Source organism: Schistocerca serialis, chromosome 11 (assembly GCF_023864345.2).
Source record: "Schistocerca serialis cubense isolate TAMUIC-IGC-003099 chromosome 11, iqSchSeri2.2, whole genome shotgun sequence".
In the NCBI taxonomy this organism is placed as follows: domain Eukaryota; kingdom Metazoa; phylum Arthropoda; class Insecta; order Orthoptera; family Acrididae; genus Schistocerca; species Schistocerca serialis.
The window spans coordinates 50,706,110-50,726,001 of NC_064648.1; the positions used below are offsets into that span (position 1 = coordinate 50,706,110).

At 40.7% G+C, this 19,892-nt stretch overlaps 1 protein-coding gene across 1 annotated transcript in view; it reads right to left on the minus strand.

Moving 5' to 3' along the window:
- The window catches only part of LOC126426424 (zinc finger protein 160-like), a 218,572-nt gene that overhangs the window by 169,474 nt on the left and 29,206 nt on the right, over window positions 1–19,892 (minus strand). Inside the window, exons 4-5 of the mRNA XM_050088342.1 lie at window positions 5,717–5,809; window positions 4,599–4,691 (exon numbers count right to left, since the gene is read on the minus strand). Coding sequence (XP_049944299.1) covers window positions 4,599–4,691; window positions 5,717–5,809 — 186 coding nt within the window. The remainder of the gene's footprint in view (window positions 1–4,598; window positions 4,692–5,716; window positions 5,810–19,892) is intronic.

The window sequence follows — 19,892 nt, forward strand, 5'->3', positions numbered from 1 at the left end:
TTATGAAATGTGATGAACAGTTTAGTGAGATTAACACTGAACTGGATCTGAAGAGCAGGGAATTCTGTAACAAACTGAAGAAAGTTGACAATATTAGGAATCACATAGATGGACGAAAACAGAAGAGATGGAAAATTATCAGAAATATAATTTTTCATCTGGATGGTGTACCAGTGCATTGGAACCTGCACAAAAGAGCACTTCTGAACAGTAAGCTGCCTGACGGATTGATCAGCTGTAAGGGGCTGCAGTAATGACCTTAAAAGTTGCTTCATCACACGGTCTATTTTTATTGGTGGGAGTTTGTGAGAGGCTCCACCTATGTGCATCCTCTTTCAACACCTTTGGATAGACTATGATGCAACATGGGAACAGTAGTTAGTTTCCTAAACTGAAATGTTTGCAAATGCATGAATCAAGTCTATTGCCTGGATGCTTAAATGTTGTGAAAAGGATTTTGATATTTGTGATCAGTAAACGATGAATCTAATCCTAAACACAGCTGTGAAAAGCACCTTAATGTTGTATGTGCTAACATATAAATCTTACACGAGGGTAAAATCATGTGGTTCCTTTGTAAATAAAGGCTTTGCAGGCATGTATAGCAGTAAAAATCTGACCCCAATTCTGTATCTTTATTTATGACAAATTTGTGAAATCTGATGATTTTAAACATCCTGAGCTATTGTTTATACATGTATATTTTTTTCAGTAAAATATGATAACCTTAATTTGTCTTGATAGGTTGCATCTATTACTAAGCATTTCAGAATTTTTTTCGTAAAATTAAATTTGTTTTCAACACTGTAACCTCTGCTCAGGCTAGAGATGGGGTGTGAACATTATTCATTTGTTCATTCTTTGATTTACACATTGAATTCCATAAAAGAAGATGTGGATGGATCTGGGATGAGCCAGGTCGCAAATCTGAAGGCAGAAACTCCCACAGGAATTTAGCTCTGAAAAATACTGACAACTAGCTACTTGTGCTAATCTACTCACATTGCTAATTATGCGAACTTCTAATATATTATTTTTTATGTATATGTACATTTACTACTATGAAATATATCACTGTTGCTTCTATTACAGTAGTCAGCTACGTATTTTACCTAGTATTTCCACATGCATCAATACTCTGCTATCTACCAAATGGCGCATGGGGAAGGGTACCCCATAACCCTGCTAGTCATTTTCTTTCCCATTCCACTTGCAAATACGAGGGAAAAAGGCTGTATATGTGCCTCCATATCAGCCCTGATTTCTCCGATTTTATCTTCATAGTTGTTATGTGCAATGTATGTTGGGAACAAAAAAATTCATTCAACAGTCAGCATCAAATGCCCGTCCACTAAATTTTCTCAATAGCGTTCCTTGAAAGAACATGACCTTCCCTCTGGGGATTCCCAGTTGAGTTCCTTAAGCATCTCCATAACACTTGTGTGTTGTTTGAATGTACCAGTAACAGATGTAGTAGCCTGCCACTGAATTGCTTCTCCAATAAGGTATTAATACAACTTAACACAGAAATTATATCAGCTGTCTACTTATTGCCATAGTCAAAACCCATTCAACATAAAAATTGAATTTAAGTGGAACTTGCCTCCCTGAGTCAAAATATTCTGATGAGCACAAGAATGGCTAATAAGGTAGTACTGAACTTCATTTTAGATACATGATATCTACTGGAAACAAATGTTCCTGTTCATCCACTCTACATGCAATCGAAACAACAAAACCACACCCTAATACCCTACATACAGAATATGAAGGGACACAACTCACGGAATGAAAGAATGAAAAATATATCTATGCTTAATTACATATTCATTCCATATGCATTCATCCAAATGACTCTGCAGAACATTGTGCACTCTGTCATTTCACCCCACAGCTCACTATTTCTTTGCAATACCACTCCAGTGTATAACATCTTATTCTGAAACTAGCTGTGTTCTATTGGAACTGGCAGAAGATTTACCTCTCCCAGTTATCTGACCATACAACAGTCTGATACTCAACATGTTCTCCAATTAGTCACTGCATAGTCCTTCCATGTTCTTTCCCAGGACACCTGCTCCCAACCCACATTTGGGCCATCCACTTTCCCTTGCGTTACTTGATGGTTTAAGAAGACAATTCTCCCCATCTCTGAATCTCAATTTTCCATATCTTCACTATAGCTAGACAAATTTCTCTACATGAGAAAAATTAACCATCTGCAGTCTAGTTCCTTAACTATACCATGCAACATGTGGATGGCACAGACATAACCAGCATTTCAAAAAACAGTATTCCTGAGACTATATCTTAAATTTCTAAAACCATGTGCCATTACAAACCAACCTCCACATTCAATTTTTCAAGCACTGCCTCATCAGCCCTTCGTCATATTTAGCTATTGGAACCCTAATGCAGGACATGGGCTTACAATTAGTAGCACATATATATTGCTGTGCAAGATCACCAAACCTTCATAGAAATTCAAACAACCGATAATTACAGTTCAACAACAATCAAGTGATAAAAAACAATGCAACTTCTTGATCCCAACATCCCATCTCATGACCGCATTCTCTAGGCGATGACCTCATTCTCTAGGCAATGAGTTCCTTACAATAATCTTTCGAACACATATGATGGCAATGACAATTACAAAAATCATTAAACAAGGGAAACACTAATACGCAATGAATGCACATCAAAATCAAGCCTGGCAAACAAATGTCTGATGTAGGAACCAGTTCCTACATGTTTTTAGAAAAGATTCACAATGGGCATTCTAAATAAGATATGTAGGGGTACAGTAACAAAGCTTGATCTAGCTTCTCATGCAATTACCTAATAAAATTCCCAATTCCACAATTAATACAGAATTTTGCTGGCCATGTGCCAGTAACAAAATGACATGCCCTATTTTTCTGCATCATTATTAAATCCTAGCATTTTATCCTCCTGAGATCACAAAGACTATGTCATTCTAGCTGACAGAGCTAAGATGTTCACTGCACAACTGCATGTGCTACTCAGAATCACTGTTATGGTCACACGTCCTATTCGTAGATTTGCTCAGGTGTCTACCACTGTTTAACCTAAGTGGCGTACTTTCAAAGTAACAAGTGGGAGTACACGTCAATGATTTCAGTGCCAACCACACAACCAGCAACACACTGTTCTGCACACTTGCATTGAGAGCATCACTCCATACAGTGGACAAAATCTCCACACCACTGGTCCTGGTGTCATGGAGGCATCTTGTATGACCTGTGATCTCTTGGGCTGCATATGAAGGCCAGTATGGCCTTTTGTATTTTCATGGTAAGTGGTCACTAACAACAATCCAGCCACTTTGGCAACTACAGCTATGCCCTAGGAAACTCTACAGTTCGTTCTTTTGGCTAAGCTCCTTATTTGCACATCCTTGAGTACTATGTGTGGTGTTTTCATTTCTGTAAAACCCTTCTTGTGGAACAACACTACTACTGTTTCACTTACTGTCCCATCTACTTGTGATGCCAATGCATCCCTTTCATATGCTTAGAACTGCATAATATGAGTCTCTGTGGCATTAAGTCTTGGCCTGTTAGCTGTGAATCAGCTATAATCCTTTACATAGTCTCTGAGCTCTCCCTAGCATGATAGTTTGGTTCCTTGACCTGGTGGCTTGTATAACCACCATACATTTCAGTGTCTCAAGAAGCCAACATTTCAGTGCCTGAAGAATCCTTAATAACCACAGGAAGTTTGTTTATGAACAATGACATCAAGACTGAGCCAGCACCCAAACTTGTGCAACTGTGTGTTGAATGTTTCCCAGTCTACGTCTAATTTTATTCCTGTGACATGTTTATCAATGTGAGCATCTCTTTCCCTTAGCAAGGTCATAAAGCGTATCTAAAATATTTATCTTTCTTTGTTAGATCTCCCAGGACTCGAATGGTGATCTCATACATGGCTTCATCTGTATACAATCATTCACCAAAAGCCATACATGGAGTTTTTCTATAGCTGAAAAATTCATAACTAATACTACAAGTACTACAGAAGCTGCCACAATGTGTGCATGTCGTGGCCGAAGTATCAGGGCTGGTCTAAAACACACAAATTTTATCTAATTTTTCAAAACAAAAAAATTTAGGACAGTGTCAAGAATAACTATGATTCACAAAACGTAAGAACATCTAATGTTCTTTTGAATTGTATTTATCGTAAGTTACTGAAAGGAGGAATATTTTTCGAATGATCTATGCTTTTAGAACTTACACTTCATCTAAACGTGAATTTACTGTATCCATCACACACAGTCATTGTACAATATTGTTGATATCAATAAGGGCTATGGAAAACAGGATTACCCCAGCAACCAGTCCCCTTCCACTTCTATTTAGAACAGTCAGTACATAGCAGGTGATATAGTTAAGTGGACAAGTAAAAAAATACTCTACAATTATGAACAGCAACCAGTTCCAGAAAACTGACAATCTGTGACAATTCCACAGCAATGCATCTTTTACTATACACACATCTTTTACTCCACACACTTAACAAAAGACTTATTACTTGAATGCATGCAATACATCAAAGATGTAAATACTTACAATATTCTCAGTTTCATTCATTTCCAAATATAATTCAGGATCCTCCTTGATAAAATCAGTGGACCGTGATATTCCTAATGGATTTTTAACAGACTGAAAGAAGAAAACAATCTGAATTATAATAGCTTGCTAACTTCTGTGTTTAAGACACAGCTCTTAATATTCCTTTGTTATTAATGTCATACAACTTTGCAGAGATTTTTACTGCTTGGGAAGAGTGAGTGTCAGAATGCATCCAAATTAGTTCTAATGACACTGATTTTGCTGTCAGCCATTGGGTAGTATTTATTTGGCATACTTTCACTTTCTATTCCTGACACACAATCCACTCTGATTTCAGAGGCACTCTGGCCTGCTCTATCGAGCAGTTGTACTTCTATATACAAACTTGATATATGTGTGTGGCAACATTTCAAAATTAAATTCCAGTTAATATAGGGTTGCAAATAATGTTCCTTCTGTGAACCCATAAACAAGAGGGCTTTTTGGTCATTAATCAAATGACTATGGCATACCACACATTATCATCAAAATTAACCAAATTTAATGCTATTTACACATCTTCTTGCTCTGTTACCATGTATTTTTAGTGCCTACTCTTTAGGAAACCATGCAAATTTATGTCATGTATACTGGTGGAAAATAATAAGGAATTACACACAGCCAATGCAGGATTTCAGTAATGATGTAAATACTACAGTGAATAGTGAGTGGGAAGTCTAAAATATACAGCCAATAAGTATATTAGTTCCAAATATTCTGTTATAGCACTGTGACACAGAGGTAGTTACTTCCAAGAGGAAGTCTTCCTTGCTCCATTGATTCCAAATATGAATTTAAGGCTATCGTTACATTCAATCATATTAAAAAATTAATATAAGGGTAATGGTTAGTGTAGATATGCTTGTTAGAAGTGCTGGTAAAATACTGTTGGTAGTACCTAGCAAATAACACATCTAACTACAGTCAACTAGAAGAACAAAAAATTCTTGAAAATAGTTGGTATCATAGGTTTCAACTGTTCACCATCCATGATAATTTAGCTTGAATGCCCCATATTTGCGTCATGACATTCTTATTACACTTCTGCAGAATACAGTGCTTGTGTGAAAACTTACATTATGCTCAGATCCATCAGTACGTAGTTTCAGTTCGGAATCTTGCTTTACCCCAACACTAGGGCCTTCCGTCTTTAATGGGTCTACAAGAAACTGAAAAATGAAAAAAGAAGTGATATGATCAAGGCTTCGGTGTCTCACTTTTACATGGCTCTCTCAGAGAGTAGGGGAGCAGGAACACACACACACACACACACACACACACACACACACACACACACACACACACACAGAGAGAGAGACAGAGAGAGAGAGAGAGAGAGAGAGAGAGAGAGAGAGAGAGAGAGAGAGAGAGAGAGAGGGGGGGGGGTACTTTCAAACAGATCTATAGAAGCTGTAAATGCCATAATGCTGATGATCACATGTATTCATCAATTAGAAACAGGCACCAAGAAAATGTGAAGCCACAATTCAAACATTTGAACTAAAGCTTTGTTTATTCTTGGAGGCAGGCACAACAGTAAGTGATTCACCCTGAAATATCAATCAAAATTATTTCTTACATACTAAGCAGTAACCAGCATACACAGTAACCATACAAATTATGAAAGTAGATGCATTTTACATCACCCCCTAAACCACAGGTTCAACCAAGCCAGGTACATATATTACTTATTATGTAGACTAAAATACTAAGAAGGTAAGAACCAGCAACCTCCTATGGATGTGGGCAGGTTGATGTGGAGAGAGAAAGGGAAGAACAACAGAGAGAGGTGGCAGGAACAGATGGACAGAGGTGGTTGGCTGAATGAATGATTAAAGGCGCCAAACTTCCAACAGGCAGGCCGGTCTACCTGACTGTTGGTAAAGGAGAGCCTACCACACACAATTCAGAGGAAGAAAACCCCAATGTCTATCAAAAGTCAGTAAAACCAATAGAAGGGACAAAAAGAAAAACAGTAGAGAGAGGACGAAAGACAGCTAAGGAACCCCATTTAGGGAGCAGCTGGAAGCACTGGAGAGCAGAATGCAATGAGGGGACATACATCCCCCAGTCCGCACCACTAACCAGAGATACTCTGCTCAGAAACTGCCTAGGAAAGACTAACAACACAGACAGAGCAAAAGAAGTACAGAGACAAAAGATTAATGCAATAGGAGGGAAGAAGAGTTAAAGAGCAGGTAGGGTGAGAACCACACTGGTCCACCAAGCCTAGATAGCCGCAGCCTGGTCTGGGCAGAGATGGCAATATAGTGTTCTGCCAACCCCTCAATGGGCCAATAAGGTTAAGTTGCCCTCCCTTAAACAGAGTGGTAAAAGCTCTCCTCATGAATAAAACATAAAACTAAGTCATTCATTGAAAAATTGTCTCTTAACACCATGTGTAGCGAGTCAGGGAGATTAAGATTCTGCCACTGTTGAATGGGAATGAAGACTGTGGGGTGGCACTGGAGGAGATGACTGGAAGTCAGCCAGGTACAGCTGATGTAGAGCTGGATAAGGACAGCAGAATCCTTATGAGACACATGCATGGACGACCTCCACAAATTTATCGTCTCCTTTATCACTGGTAGTCTGAAGTCAGAGTGATCCATTCCATATTTCAGGTTCCTAAAACTTGATGGTGTGATACCAATCACAGGTCTGTTTCCAGAATACTGATTACCAGAACCGGTTTACTGGTAGCCAGTTTAGCCAAGCTATCAGCAAGTTCATTCCCATAGATCCCAACATGACTCAGAGTCCAAATAATTGTCACTGAGCATGCACATTGCTCAAAGGCATACTGGAAATACTGGTTAGCAATGACCATGGGATGCCAAGGGTAATTCTGGTTGAGAGCTTTAAAACTGGTCAAGAGGTTGCTGCAGATGAAGGGCCCACCAACGGAGGAAAGGATATGCTCAACAGAATGAGATAGGGCTAGCAACACTACAGCTTCTGGCATGGTAGGCAGTTCAGTATGACCTGTGACTGTGTAAGCAAAGCCCATGTGATCAGCAACCACCAAGCAATCAGTATAGAATACTGCTGAACTCCATGATGTACCAAGGATGCAGAAAAATTGATAGCAGAGGGCCTCGGGAGAGACCGTGTCTTTTGGACCTGATGATGGGTCAAGACAAAGCTGTGACCAATGGGTTCCCCACAGAGGTGAACATGAGTGGACTCACAGGAAAGATGGAGAAAGAAATAACTAGTTCAGAGGGGGAAAGACAGGTTGTGAACTGCGATCAAAATCCCTGATCTGGGTGACCATTGTGGAAGATGGGTTTCCGTGTTTGGAAAGAGGGGATGTTAGTTTAGATGCTTAGGGGAGTTTGAAACATAGGTAGCATAACTGAGAAGCTGTTGTTGGCACCTGATACACAATGAATGGACCCCAGACTCTATGAATAATCTGTCCATAGGTCTAGTTCAAAAGGCCCTGTTGCAAATCAAACCCCACAGTGGTGTATCAGATTCTGTACCCGCAATGATGAGGATGATACCGAACCATGTGCCACACTTCCATAACCAAGACAGCGTGGTATCATGGCTTTATAAAGCTGCAGAATGGTAGTGCACTCTGCATCCCTGCTTATGTTCCTCAGGGGACAGGTGTAGCAAGCACTTTCACTTACACTGCAAAAGATCGAGAATGCTGTCAACTAAGAACCAAGGACCAGTCCTAAAAAACAATAAGTTCCTGCCACATTCAGTAGTTCATCATCAAGATGAAGTTCTGGCTGTGGATGAACCATACGATGTGGACAGAAATACATGACATGTGTCTTGGAAGCTGGAAACGAAAGGCCATGGGTGAGCACCCATGATCACATCTTTTGTATGGTGCCTTGGAGTCTACATTCAGCGAAGCCCACACTAGAGGAGCAATAGTAAGAGGCACAAGCAGTCAGCAAAAACCACCCTGGGATGCAGCCAGAAGACCCCAAGACTCAAGGAGCCACACAGCTGCCAGTTTATTGCGCATTCAAGCAGTTTATGGATGACATTGGTGAAACTGACTGGGCGATAACTGCCTGTCTCTAGAAGTGCTTACCCAGTTTCAGCACTGTGACAATGATGCTTTCTAAGTGTTGTAATGGGAACTGGCCCTCAGTCCAGATCCAGTTACAGATGGTAAGTATATGATGCTGACAATCCACTGATATGTGCCTGATCATTTGGTTGTGGATGTGACCTGTACCTGGGGCAGAGGACTAGGACACTGATGAATTTCCACTCAATGAATGAAGATTTATACAGCTCCAGATGGGATATAGTAAAAGATAATTGCTTTTGTTCGACCCATTGCTTGAGAACATGAAAGACAGGTTGATAATTCTCATATGCTGAGACTAGCATATGCAGGGCAAAATGTTGGGCAATGGTGTGCAGACAAGGCAATTTCAAGGTAATAGCAGATACACCTACTAGTGTCTGGTATATGTAGACATTTCCCTTAGGTCAAACCTGCGAAGGAGAGGTTAGTGGTCCAATGGTTGAAATATGCTGTTACCAGCATTCTTGTTTACGTCATTTCATCAAGTGGTAGAGTGGGGTATGAAGCCGATTAAAGTAAATAGGATGCTCCAGCGATTGGTGCCACTAATGGTGCTGGATAGCCAGCCAACTATCGCTAATGGCCTCTGAAATTGCTGATGGTCACCAAGGTACTCTTCTGTCAGAGCAGGCCCGAGGAAGAGGGGACTCTGAAATCAGCTGCCAAATCAATTCTGGATAGCCTTGTTGATGTCTCCATGCAGCAGGGAGTCAAGGTCAACATGAAAGGCGAAAGCACTCCAGTCAGCAATGCTGAGAGCCCATCTGTGCACACATACAGGGTAGTGATGCTGAGGGGGGGACAGGAAGATTATGGGTGGCACAGGAAGATTATGGAATACTCACTACCACACACATCATCATTAACTTCCCAGTGGATGGATGGGAGAAGCTAAGGGCTGCAAATGAAAAGGTTAATGACAGAAAATTCTGTGTGCCATGCTGAAGTGTGCGGGGTATCAGTATTTAAGAGGCAAAGTTGAAGTTGCGCCATTAAGTTTACGAGGTCATTACGACCACCAGTCATCATGGTTAAAACCCACAAAGGGTTGTGTGTATTGAAACTGCCCACAATTAGGAAAGATTGGGAGGGGGGGCGGGATGGGGGGGCTGAGAAACCAAACAATATGTCATGAGATGCTTTATAATCAGGAGGGAGGTAAACACTGCAGACATTACTATGCTGAAATGCACTTACCAGAAGAGCCAAAGCCTCCAAAGATGTATCAAGAGCCAGAAGTTTGCTATATAGTGTATCCAGAACGTATGTTCAAACTCCATTATGGGTTTCATTGTGTAATGCAAACTGGGGCCTCAGGGGTTGCTGGAATTTCTGCCTTGGCCACAGGAGTCGAACAGGTGACAGGGTGTGCACTGGAAGTTCCTCCTCCTTGAAGCATTTTTCTTGTCTTTCCTCTCCTTAGAGGATTTTGATGATGGCAAGGGCTTCTCTGAATCAGTTTCATGTAAAGATGATGATCATGAAGCAGTGCAACAAAGTCTGTGGCTCCTTCAGCCACTTGCTGGTGTCCAGTTGTAGACCAGTGCAACCCACGGGAGGAGTGTCCCTGAGGACCCCTTCCTGGGAAGAGAAGCAAGAAGCAGCTTATTCATCTCAGGCTGGGAGGTGGGGGACAAATGTCCCTAGAGGATGGGAAGTTATCGATCCCAAAGCAGGTGTGGAGAAAGCAGCAAAAGGGGAGCCCCCAAACCATCAGGGAGGCAGGGATGGTTGAGTGGCCCTGAGGGCTCACTACAGAAAAAATTAAAAGGCAGGAGTGCCATTGGCAGAGGGGCAATGTCTTTGTATCTGTAGCATGTGGCATTGTTGTACATGCTGGAGCAACTACTTGAACTACCTTTTTGGCCTCTTTGCCAGTAGGTTTGTCCTGAGTCTTGTATTCTTGTATCTTGTTCACTCTCTAGAAAACAGTGTAAACTGGTAAGCAGGGAGTGTGGTGCTTTCCACAGTGGACACAGAAGGGAGAAGAGGCACACGGGGCGAGAGGTTAGAATTGGGTAAATGCATACCCAGGTGAAGCCAAGAACTCAATTACTTTTCCTTAAATAAAAGTTCCTTCATTCTGCAAAACAATAATTATTGTACAAAATATAAAACATGTAAGATATCATGAAAACTTTCTGCTACTCTCCAGAGGAGAGGATGCCGTATAAGTTACAAATTTAATTATTTTACATTTGAATGTAATAGTGAATTTGTCCTAAATGTGTACAAATAAAAATATATATAATCATTTTGCTTGCACCACTAGCAATCCTTCAGAAGTCACAGAAAACAAATCACGTATATGTCATCTGGACACCCATGTTCTTTTTCCTAGTACCTCAAAACAAAAGACAAATTTTCCTCTATAATGAACAGGCACAAGAAATGGCCTTTGATGTAAAAAGCGGTGACCACTTGTTTGATGTGCAGTAGCGTGCAAATTCACAGCTGGTTTACTCTCCACTACTTCACCTAGTCAAATGGTGTAATGATGCAGCCACACACTTCATACAATTATAGCTGTCAGTGAATGCCTAGGTGTGCCACCAAAGTAAATTTTACTGCAATTTCCCTCTTATTACATCCATATTTGTTCTTTAATGATTTTTGTGCAATCTCCTACGTGATGGGTGGACTTTCTCTGCATCTGCGGCGCATTTCGTCACAGGGTTATTTGGTAACCGTGATAGCATTACGGAGATGTTTAACTAACTCAAGTGGCAGACTCTGCAAGACAGGCGCTCTGCATCGCGGTGTAGCTTGCTCGCCAGGTTTTGAGAGGATGCGTTTCTGGATGAGGTATCGAATATATTGCTTCCCCCTACTTATACCTCCCGAGGAGATCACGAATGTAAAATTAGAGAGATTAGAGCGCACACGGAGGCTTTCAGACAGTCGTTCTTCCCGCGAACCATACGCGACTGGAACAGGAAAGTGAGGTAATGACAGTGGCACGTAAAGTGCCCTCCGCCACACACCGTTGGGTGGCTTGCGGAGTATAAATGTAGATGTAGATGCAATATCATTAATTTATCCATACAAAAGTACTGGCACAATATATTTAATTTTTGGGCTACTCAACTGCAAGATTCTCATGGCATTTGCTGTAAAGAAAGAAAAGAAAAAAAAGCTAATTGAGTGGCACAATGTGTGCGGAACAATACAGCACTTCTGCAGTAGCAGTATGAGTAGGTGCATAAATACATTTGTGTTAATAATTTTCTTTTACCGTGTGTTTCTGTGTGGAAACCAATATTGTAAGCTTTTCTCTATCTATATTTACCTTTTCCTTATTTGTGGAAACGTGAGAGTGCTGCCCTCATTTACTAACTTTGTCATTCATCTTAACCCTGCTGTAGCTGTCACTGTCATGTGACTTAGACAAACATCTGTCGAAAACCTAGCTCAGGGGAAAACATCACCAGTGTGACTTAGAAGTGGCCAAAAGTACATTTGCCATTCTGGCAGCGAATGTTCAGATTGTTGGAACAGGACTAGAGAACACATTGACATGTCCGAAAGAATGGACACCACATATATAATTAAGGTGATGTCAACCAATGAACCTTTCAGAGCAGACGCACACCACACTCTTACAGCATCCGTTGAGACACCATGTGTAAAGAGGATCATGAGCATGAGCACTGCATCAGTAGTGGGTAAATAAGTTGAGAATTTGGCTCTGACAGGAAGAATGCTAGAGTAGTCCATGCAGATGTGATGACCACTGTGTCCAGATGGTATAGTCGTCAGTGCATCTCCTTGTCAGCACAAGACTCCAATTCAAATCCTGGTACAGCACAAATTTTCAACTGAGTCATTGTGACTGCAGGATCAAAATAGTGTCCGTCCCCTAGGACATGTCCAAAAGAATAGAAGACAGATGCATATTTGATCTGTGTAGAGATTACATATGAATAAAAATTTATTTTGCAGTTATGGTGACTCCTTCCATTTACGTTGAGCAAAAATATGTAACTTTACTTTGGGCTAACTTTCATGACCTTGTTTATTTAAAAATCTCTGCTCATGGAATGTAGCATTATTGAGGAGCCCAATTCTGGCTGCAACAACATCCATAGCGGTCAAAACCTATTAGCATGTACACATTAGGTTACAGTCATTTATAAAAAGAAGATTAAGCTGGTACATTAGTCAACTGCTAACAATACCATAATTTAATTGGTGTTGCTTCTGATACATGTTTTGAGGTGCAATCACATATTTTAGTAACATTGAAGTGTATTTGCAGTATGTTGCACAACTCTCAATTCTTTTGAATGAACACCTACACAGCGCAGTAGTGCATTAGCCACAGGCAGGCTGCATTAGCAAAACACCAGAACAATAGCAAGTTAGATATACTGCTTTCTAGCAAGATAGATATACTGCTTTCTCTGTGTTTTATAGTTACTTCTGGAACAGTAGTACTAGAATGGATATAATGTGTCCACACCATTTGCAGATGGAGCTGGCCTCAATTCACAAACAGCTGAAGATGCTTTTTGCCATGTTCAACATCATTCAGACTGCTGCCTATTGTACTAGCGGTGGCACAGAATCTAGCTCGTCACATGGGATGCCTAAAATGCCACCTATTTTGCCCACTGGCTCTGCTGTCAAGACACCTTGTGGTGTACCCAATGTGGCTGAGCTGTCCTCACCAAATGATGAGGGATGGGTGGTAACTGATAGCGCTGTTTGAGGAAGAGAGTGAATGTGGAAGCTGGCCTCACCCATTAACCCTGTGAGTGGACTGGCTGGTGTTCATTCATCAGGGTCGAAACAGCCACAAATAGAGAGGCATTTTCTAGTTAATCAGGAGCTCCAATGCCAAATGCATTATGGAGCTCCTTAGGGAAATGGCGCCCAGGACTGGAAATGAATCCAATGTTTACTGAATGTCTGCCAGAGGACTTCATCTGAGATGTGGAGAATGTCCTGCCTGTAGTTATCAAACATGAAGCGTGCAGCTGTCTGCAAGTTGTGGCACCAATGATGCCCATCGTTTGGGTTCTGAGGCCATCCTCAGTTTATATGGGCAAGTAGCACTAACACCAAAGAGCCCTTGACACACACATGGAGTGCATGCAGCGCATCCAGTTTGCAGCAGCATTCCAAGAATTGATTGGAGCCCTTTGGTTTGGAGTGAGTGGAGGGTCTCAAAGGCTTCATCAATTACTTGACTGTCAGGACTGCAGACCGCTGAACATGCAGTATGAAGTGGAGAATTGTAGGAATACTTGATGGTTAGGTGAGCACTACAAAAAGCACTTTTTTTAGGGTAGGCAGTAGTTTGAGGTTAAAAAATGGCTCTCAGCACTATGGGACTTAACATCTGAGGTCATTAGTCCCCTAGAACTTAGAACTACTTAAACCTAACTAACCTAAGGACACACACACATCCATGCCCGAGGCAGGATTCGAACCTGCGACCATAGCGGTTGCGTGGTTCCAGACTGAAGCGCCTAGAACTGCTCGGCCACACCTCGGCTAGTTTGAGGTCCTCTGATGAATGAACGTGAGTCAGTGCAGAGATACAGAAATCAGACTGCGTACAAAGTAAAGACCATACTACAATCAAAATTTTAAAGCAAATTCTTGATTTATCTGTAACTCCTGAATTTAATGCCCTCCAGGAAAGTTGTCACGTTCAAAATACTCTTGGAATTGAAACTTGGCTGAAACCTGAAGCAGAAACCCTTGATATATCTAGCAAGGCAAGGAATGTACACTGAAGGGTCAGGTGAGACACCACTGGGTTGAGAGTGGAGGGGAAGGTAAGAATGCATATGAAATTTGTGCAATAAATGCAAACACATGCTATAAAGTAGGATTCTCAGATTCAATTACATTTATATATTGCCAACATATAACTATACTTAAAATACTTTTTGTTAAAAATAAGTAGGCAGTTATGGAAACATTCATTTTTATTCCATATACTTTGTGTGTTAGCTATGACTGTTGGGCATCATCACAAGGGAAAGTATTTGTATACTTTCCATGTGGTAATGGTGGGTACTTCACACCTATCCATTCGCACCATTCAGTTCAAATGAATCTTACTGCTTGCATGTAACTTGAAGTGTAAGATAACAACTAACTGCATAGCAGAAGTCCCTATTCTTTGAAAGGCACATCCAATTAGCTAGCTGTCCCACATATAGAACTTCAGAACTATGGCCTCATTTTACAGGCTGACTACATTGTGGCAGCACTGTGATTAAGCAGCCAAAACAGTATCATGTGACCAGTAATTATGGGATCCATTTCCATTCTTGCAGATTTTTTTTTTTTTTTTTTTTTTTTTTTTTTTTTTTTTTTTTCCAAGTAGAGCATTCATACAGAATTACAATATCATTTAACAAGTTTTTACACCATGTCTGCAGTTTTGCACATATTTCCCGTGACTTTTCTTACAGACTGGAATGGTCTTTGCTTTTTTTCTATACATGTGACAGACCACTTTTCCATAAATGAACAATTCTGATGGCAGAGAGGGGTCAGTTCAGTACCATTTTTCATGTGCCTGCATCTACTAACAGCACTTTATGTTCATGTGGCCTCCCCTGTGCTCAGCATCTACTTTTGGTGTGCATTCCATATGGAATCTAAGACTATGTAAGTATTTATTCCAGTTTCTTTTTTTCATATTATGTCCCCAATGCTATTATTACCTAATGAGAATCACTCTGGACTTTATTGCCAATTGCTTCTGCCCCTTTCTTGTAGCTCAATGGGTAATTGTGATGCTGCAAATTCAAAGGTCCTAGATCATTGAACTGCAGGAACTTAGTAACTGGTTGGGTAAATCAGTTTGGAGGTGGAGATGGCAACAGCATATGGTAGTCTGTAGGACTGTGTGTAGCACAGAACAGCAGGTTTTAAAACATCCAGGTTGATGACAGTTTTACCTCTAGTTTAATTTTATGTTTACTTTTCTCTCATGTATTCCCTTAATGACACAAGCAGATGACTGATCCGTGGCTCTGTCACAGACTCCAATTAACAACTTATTAGCCTTACAAAGGGACTTTCCAAACATAAAAAGCATGAGAATGCATTCGACATGGAATCTGCAACTTGACTAGCTTCTTTCTGGCTGCTGTACATCTATGTCTACATAAAAACTCTGCAAGCAACCAAATGGTGCATGGTGGATGGTATCTTGTACTACTACTAGGCGTTCCTATCGTGCTGTATTTGGTGTCCTTTACAGATGAACCACAGTTCTCCCAATACAAAGAAAGTTGATCATTCCCAATTCTACTACCATCCTTATGTGCTTGTTCCATTTCATATCACTTTGCTATTTCATACCTAGACATTTCATTGATCAGACTATGTCAATCTGAACGATAATGATGATGTATAACAACATTGTGGGATTGCTTATCCTACTCATCTGCGTTCACTGTAATATTTCTATACCTGGCATTCATCATAACAAATAAAAAGCTTGTCCAAATTATCTTGTATCCTTTTAAGTCAGTGATGACCCTTTCCCACACACAATTTCATCAGCTAAATGACACAGAATGCTGCTCATCAGATCATTTCATATACACATAGTAAGAACGATCTTATAAAACATCTCTGAGAAACAGTCACTGTTGAGGTCAAAGTACTGGCCTCTGTTACTTGAGAGGTCTTCATGCCATTCACATATTGTGGAACCTATTCTATATGCTCATACCTCCATTAACAGTATGCCATGGGGCCCTGTGTGAAATGCTTTTCAGAAATGTAGGAATGTGGAATCTAGCCTGTTGTCCTTCATCCATGGTTAGCAGTATATAATATGACGAAAGACAAAAATGAGTATTGCACAATATCCATGCTGATTTGTGGAAAAACATTTCCGTCTCAAACAAATTAATTATATTTGAACTAAGGATATGTTCAGGAACTCTGGAGCAAGTAAGTGTTATGATATTGGTCTGTAATTTTGCAGGTACGTTCTTTTACCATTCTTATATACAGAAGCCACCTGAACTTTTTCCCAGCTGCCTGGCTGTTTGCAAGAGGTGAGAAATCTGCAATAAATGCAAGGTAAGTAAGAGGCCAATGCTGTAGAGTACTCTCTGGACAAATGATTTGTCATTCCATTTGGACATGGCAACTACTTTGTTTAATGTAGACTTTCACGGCTGGAAATATCATGTCCATTATAATTATCCGGGCTCTTATGGCATGGTCGGTTGATGAATTCTGTGTCGATTCCCAACGTTTCGTCTCCGACTGCGGGAGACATCTTGAAGGGGGTCCGTAGCTCGATGGAAGGTCCAACACACCCACTGGCTTGCTACTACAGTCAGTAGCGAGCCAGTGGGTGTGTCGGACTTTCCATCGAACTACGGACCCCCTTGAAGATGTCTCCCGCAGTCGGAGACGAAACGTTGGGAATCGACACAGAAATCATCAACCGACCACGGCATAACAGCCCGGATAATTATAATGGACACAACTACTTTGTTTTCAACTCTTTCAGTTGCTTCTCTACTCCAGGGCATGTATTACTATGTCCCCAATACAGGAGTCTGTGTGACAGTGAAACAATATGTTTAAATGATCCTCCTGCACAAACTTGAAAACTCTATACAGAGAGGGGTTAGTGATCATCATCTGCTTTCCTCCAAAGCTACACCAGACTGGTCAATGACTCCCTGGATAGAAGTCTTTGACCAGAAATGCCTCATGTTCTCTGTAAAATCTTTTGCTCATGTATGATGGTGGTAGTTGTATGTTTCATGCGTAGATCTTTCTACAGACATACAATTACCACTAACTCTTGCCTGTCACCACTAAGAATACTTTTTTGATCTGAGTGTACAACAGTCTGCTTCCTCAGCATTTTCAAATTTTCTGTCTGTAATCCAGTTACTCACCACATACTTATTCACTGTGTGATTAACAGTCCATATAACATTTGCCCATATTCCTCTATGTACACCATATTGGAAGTAAAGGATATTCACCCATTGTCCATTGTCTAAATGGGATGCTAACAGCTACTTATTTGCTCTTTCTAGCAAATTATTCTCCTAGGCTTCTTGAAGGATTCATTAACTTCATTTTGCATTGTTGCTGCACTGGCATCATGATCACTAACCCCTCTCTGCGCTAATACCATTTTGAAGGGCACACCTTTTCATAGTTGTAAGGTCTAAAGTATTTCAATTCTGTGTGGGCTGTCAAAGTCGCATCTTACGACAGTTTTCAGAAAACTATTCAAAAGTACTTCACAAGACTGCCTGTACATACCACCTGCAATGTATGCACAGACATCTCAGTCTCTACTCAGTAGGTTAGGATCACCTGCTTTTTCTGCACTACTTTGTGTTGATTTTCCTTCAATGATTCTGTAACTGTCACAGCAGTATCACATGGTGAATAAAAACATCCGATCCTGGAGTTTATATACACGGAACCATTAAGGGAATTGGTCATTAAAACAGGAAATCAATGCTTGAAACTTAGTACCAATTATCATATAACTTCAATAATGCTATCTCATGTATTTCTTATTTGTGCTTATAACGTAAATAAGTAATTCTACAAACTCACAAGCTAAACTACCTCACCTGCTCAAAGATAATGTTTACATCCACATGGGGTACAGTGTAACAAAATATTCTCTTTTACCTATTTCCTCGTTTCCAACCTGGGGCATACTATAATATTGTAAGTCTGGTCATCTTTACCCTAAAGTAAAAGGACTGCTGAAGTGAACACACACACAATTGATAACCATCTCATTATTTTCACCACAACACAGCAATGATAAATTTCATGCAGTCATATAAATTCTAAACTTACCTCTTTATTTGCACCCTCCTCCAACTATTTTACTTTCATGCTGGATGGGTAAACCTGAGCCTGTGTTAAAAATTATCTGTAATAAATGCATTTAAACACTCACAGTCTTCCCATATTATATAAAACGTGTCAGATATATGAAGCCCAACCATAATACTTCTTAACAACTGAATAGTAGTTCTGGTTAAGTGCTCTCTTTTCAGTTCGAAATTCTAGGTGACGAGTTCACTATGGTATATTTCAGTGGGAGGCAGCAAAAAATTAATTACAACACCTTTGAAAATTCATTATCTTCAGTTTCAGCCTTCTCCCTGAGCAATTATTTTCCATAATATTTTCTAGCTTCATTATCTTCACATGCATGCCATCATGTAGAAGAAGGTGTAAGTAGATGAATCACGAACACTAACTTCATTTAACCAAGGTTTATTCAGCACTTTCACATACAAGAACGCAGAGCGAACTGCCTCTGGCCAGAACACATACAGTACATATACAGCTACAGATCCCAGTACAATGATTCTTGCCATTTGTGGATACTTCTAGATTGTACTCTAACCAAACACAGAAATTAAAATTCTGCAGTTCAGGTGAGTTTTGAACTCAGCACCCCTCCATGTGACAGTCTAGTATTGCAACCACTACACCATGGCGACTGTGCTATTCAGCTGTTTCTGCAACATTGCTGCCTCCTTAAGAGAAAAGCGTCATCCTAGTCCGAGAACGAGTTGTCGGTCCTGCATACTATGACTCCCGATGTTCGCCCTGGACGTGATCTTAGAAGTTCCCTTGCTGCTTCGTTCTTCGTCACCTTTCCACTTGTTGCCTGTTGCTGGAGCTTCGAATTTATCCTAGATTGCAGCATCCTTATAGGGCTTTATTCAAAGGACGTGGACCGTATCTCTGATAATTCGTTATCTTGTGCCAGGGTCGAAATCTTCAGCTTCATAAGTAACATCAGACAACTGTCTTACAACCTTATAAGATCCGAAGTAGCGCCTGAGGAGCTTCTCAGAGACAAGGAGTGAAGATAAAGACTAGGTCACCAGGCCAGTAGACATCAGGGCAGTGGCTTATGTCATACCTTCGGCGATCGTTTTCTTGAGCCTGCAGCATGTGGAGTCGAGCTGACTGCTGAGCTTCCTCAGTTCTAGTTAACTCCTGGCCAATGTAGTCATTGTCCACGACATCAGGATGTAATGGAAACAGCGTCCATAGTCGTAGTCGTCTCATGCCCATGGACAAGGAAAAGCAGCGTAAATCCTGTGGTGTCTTGTTTGGCAGTGTTGTAGGCAAGTCACAGAAGGCAGCACCTCATCCCAGTTGCTCTGCTCAACATTGACAAACACGGATAGCATGTC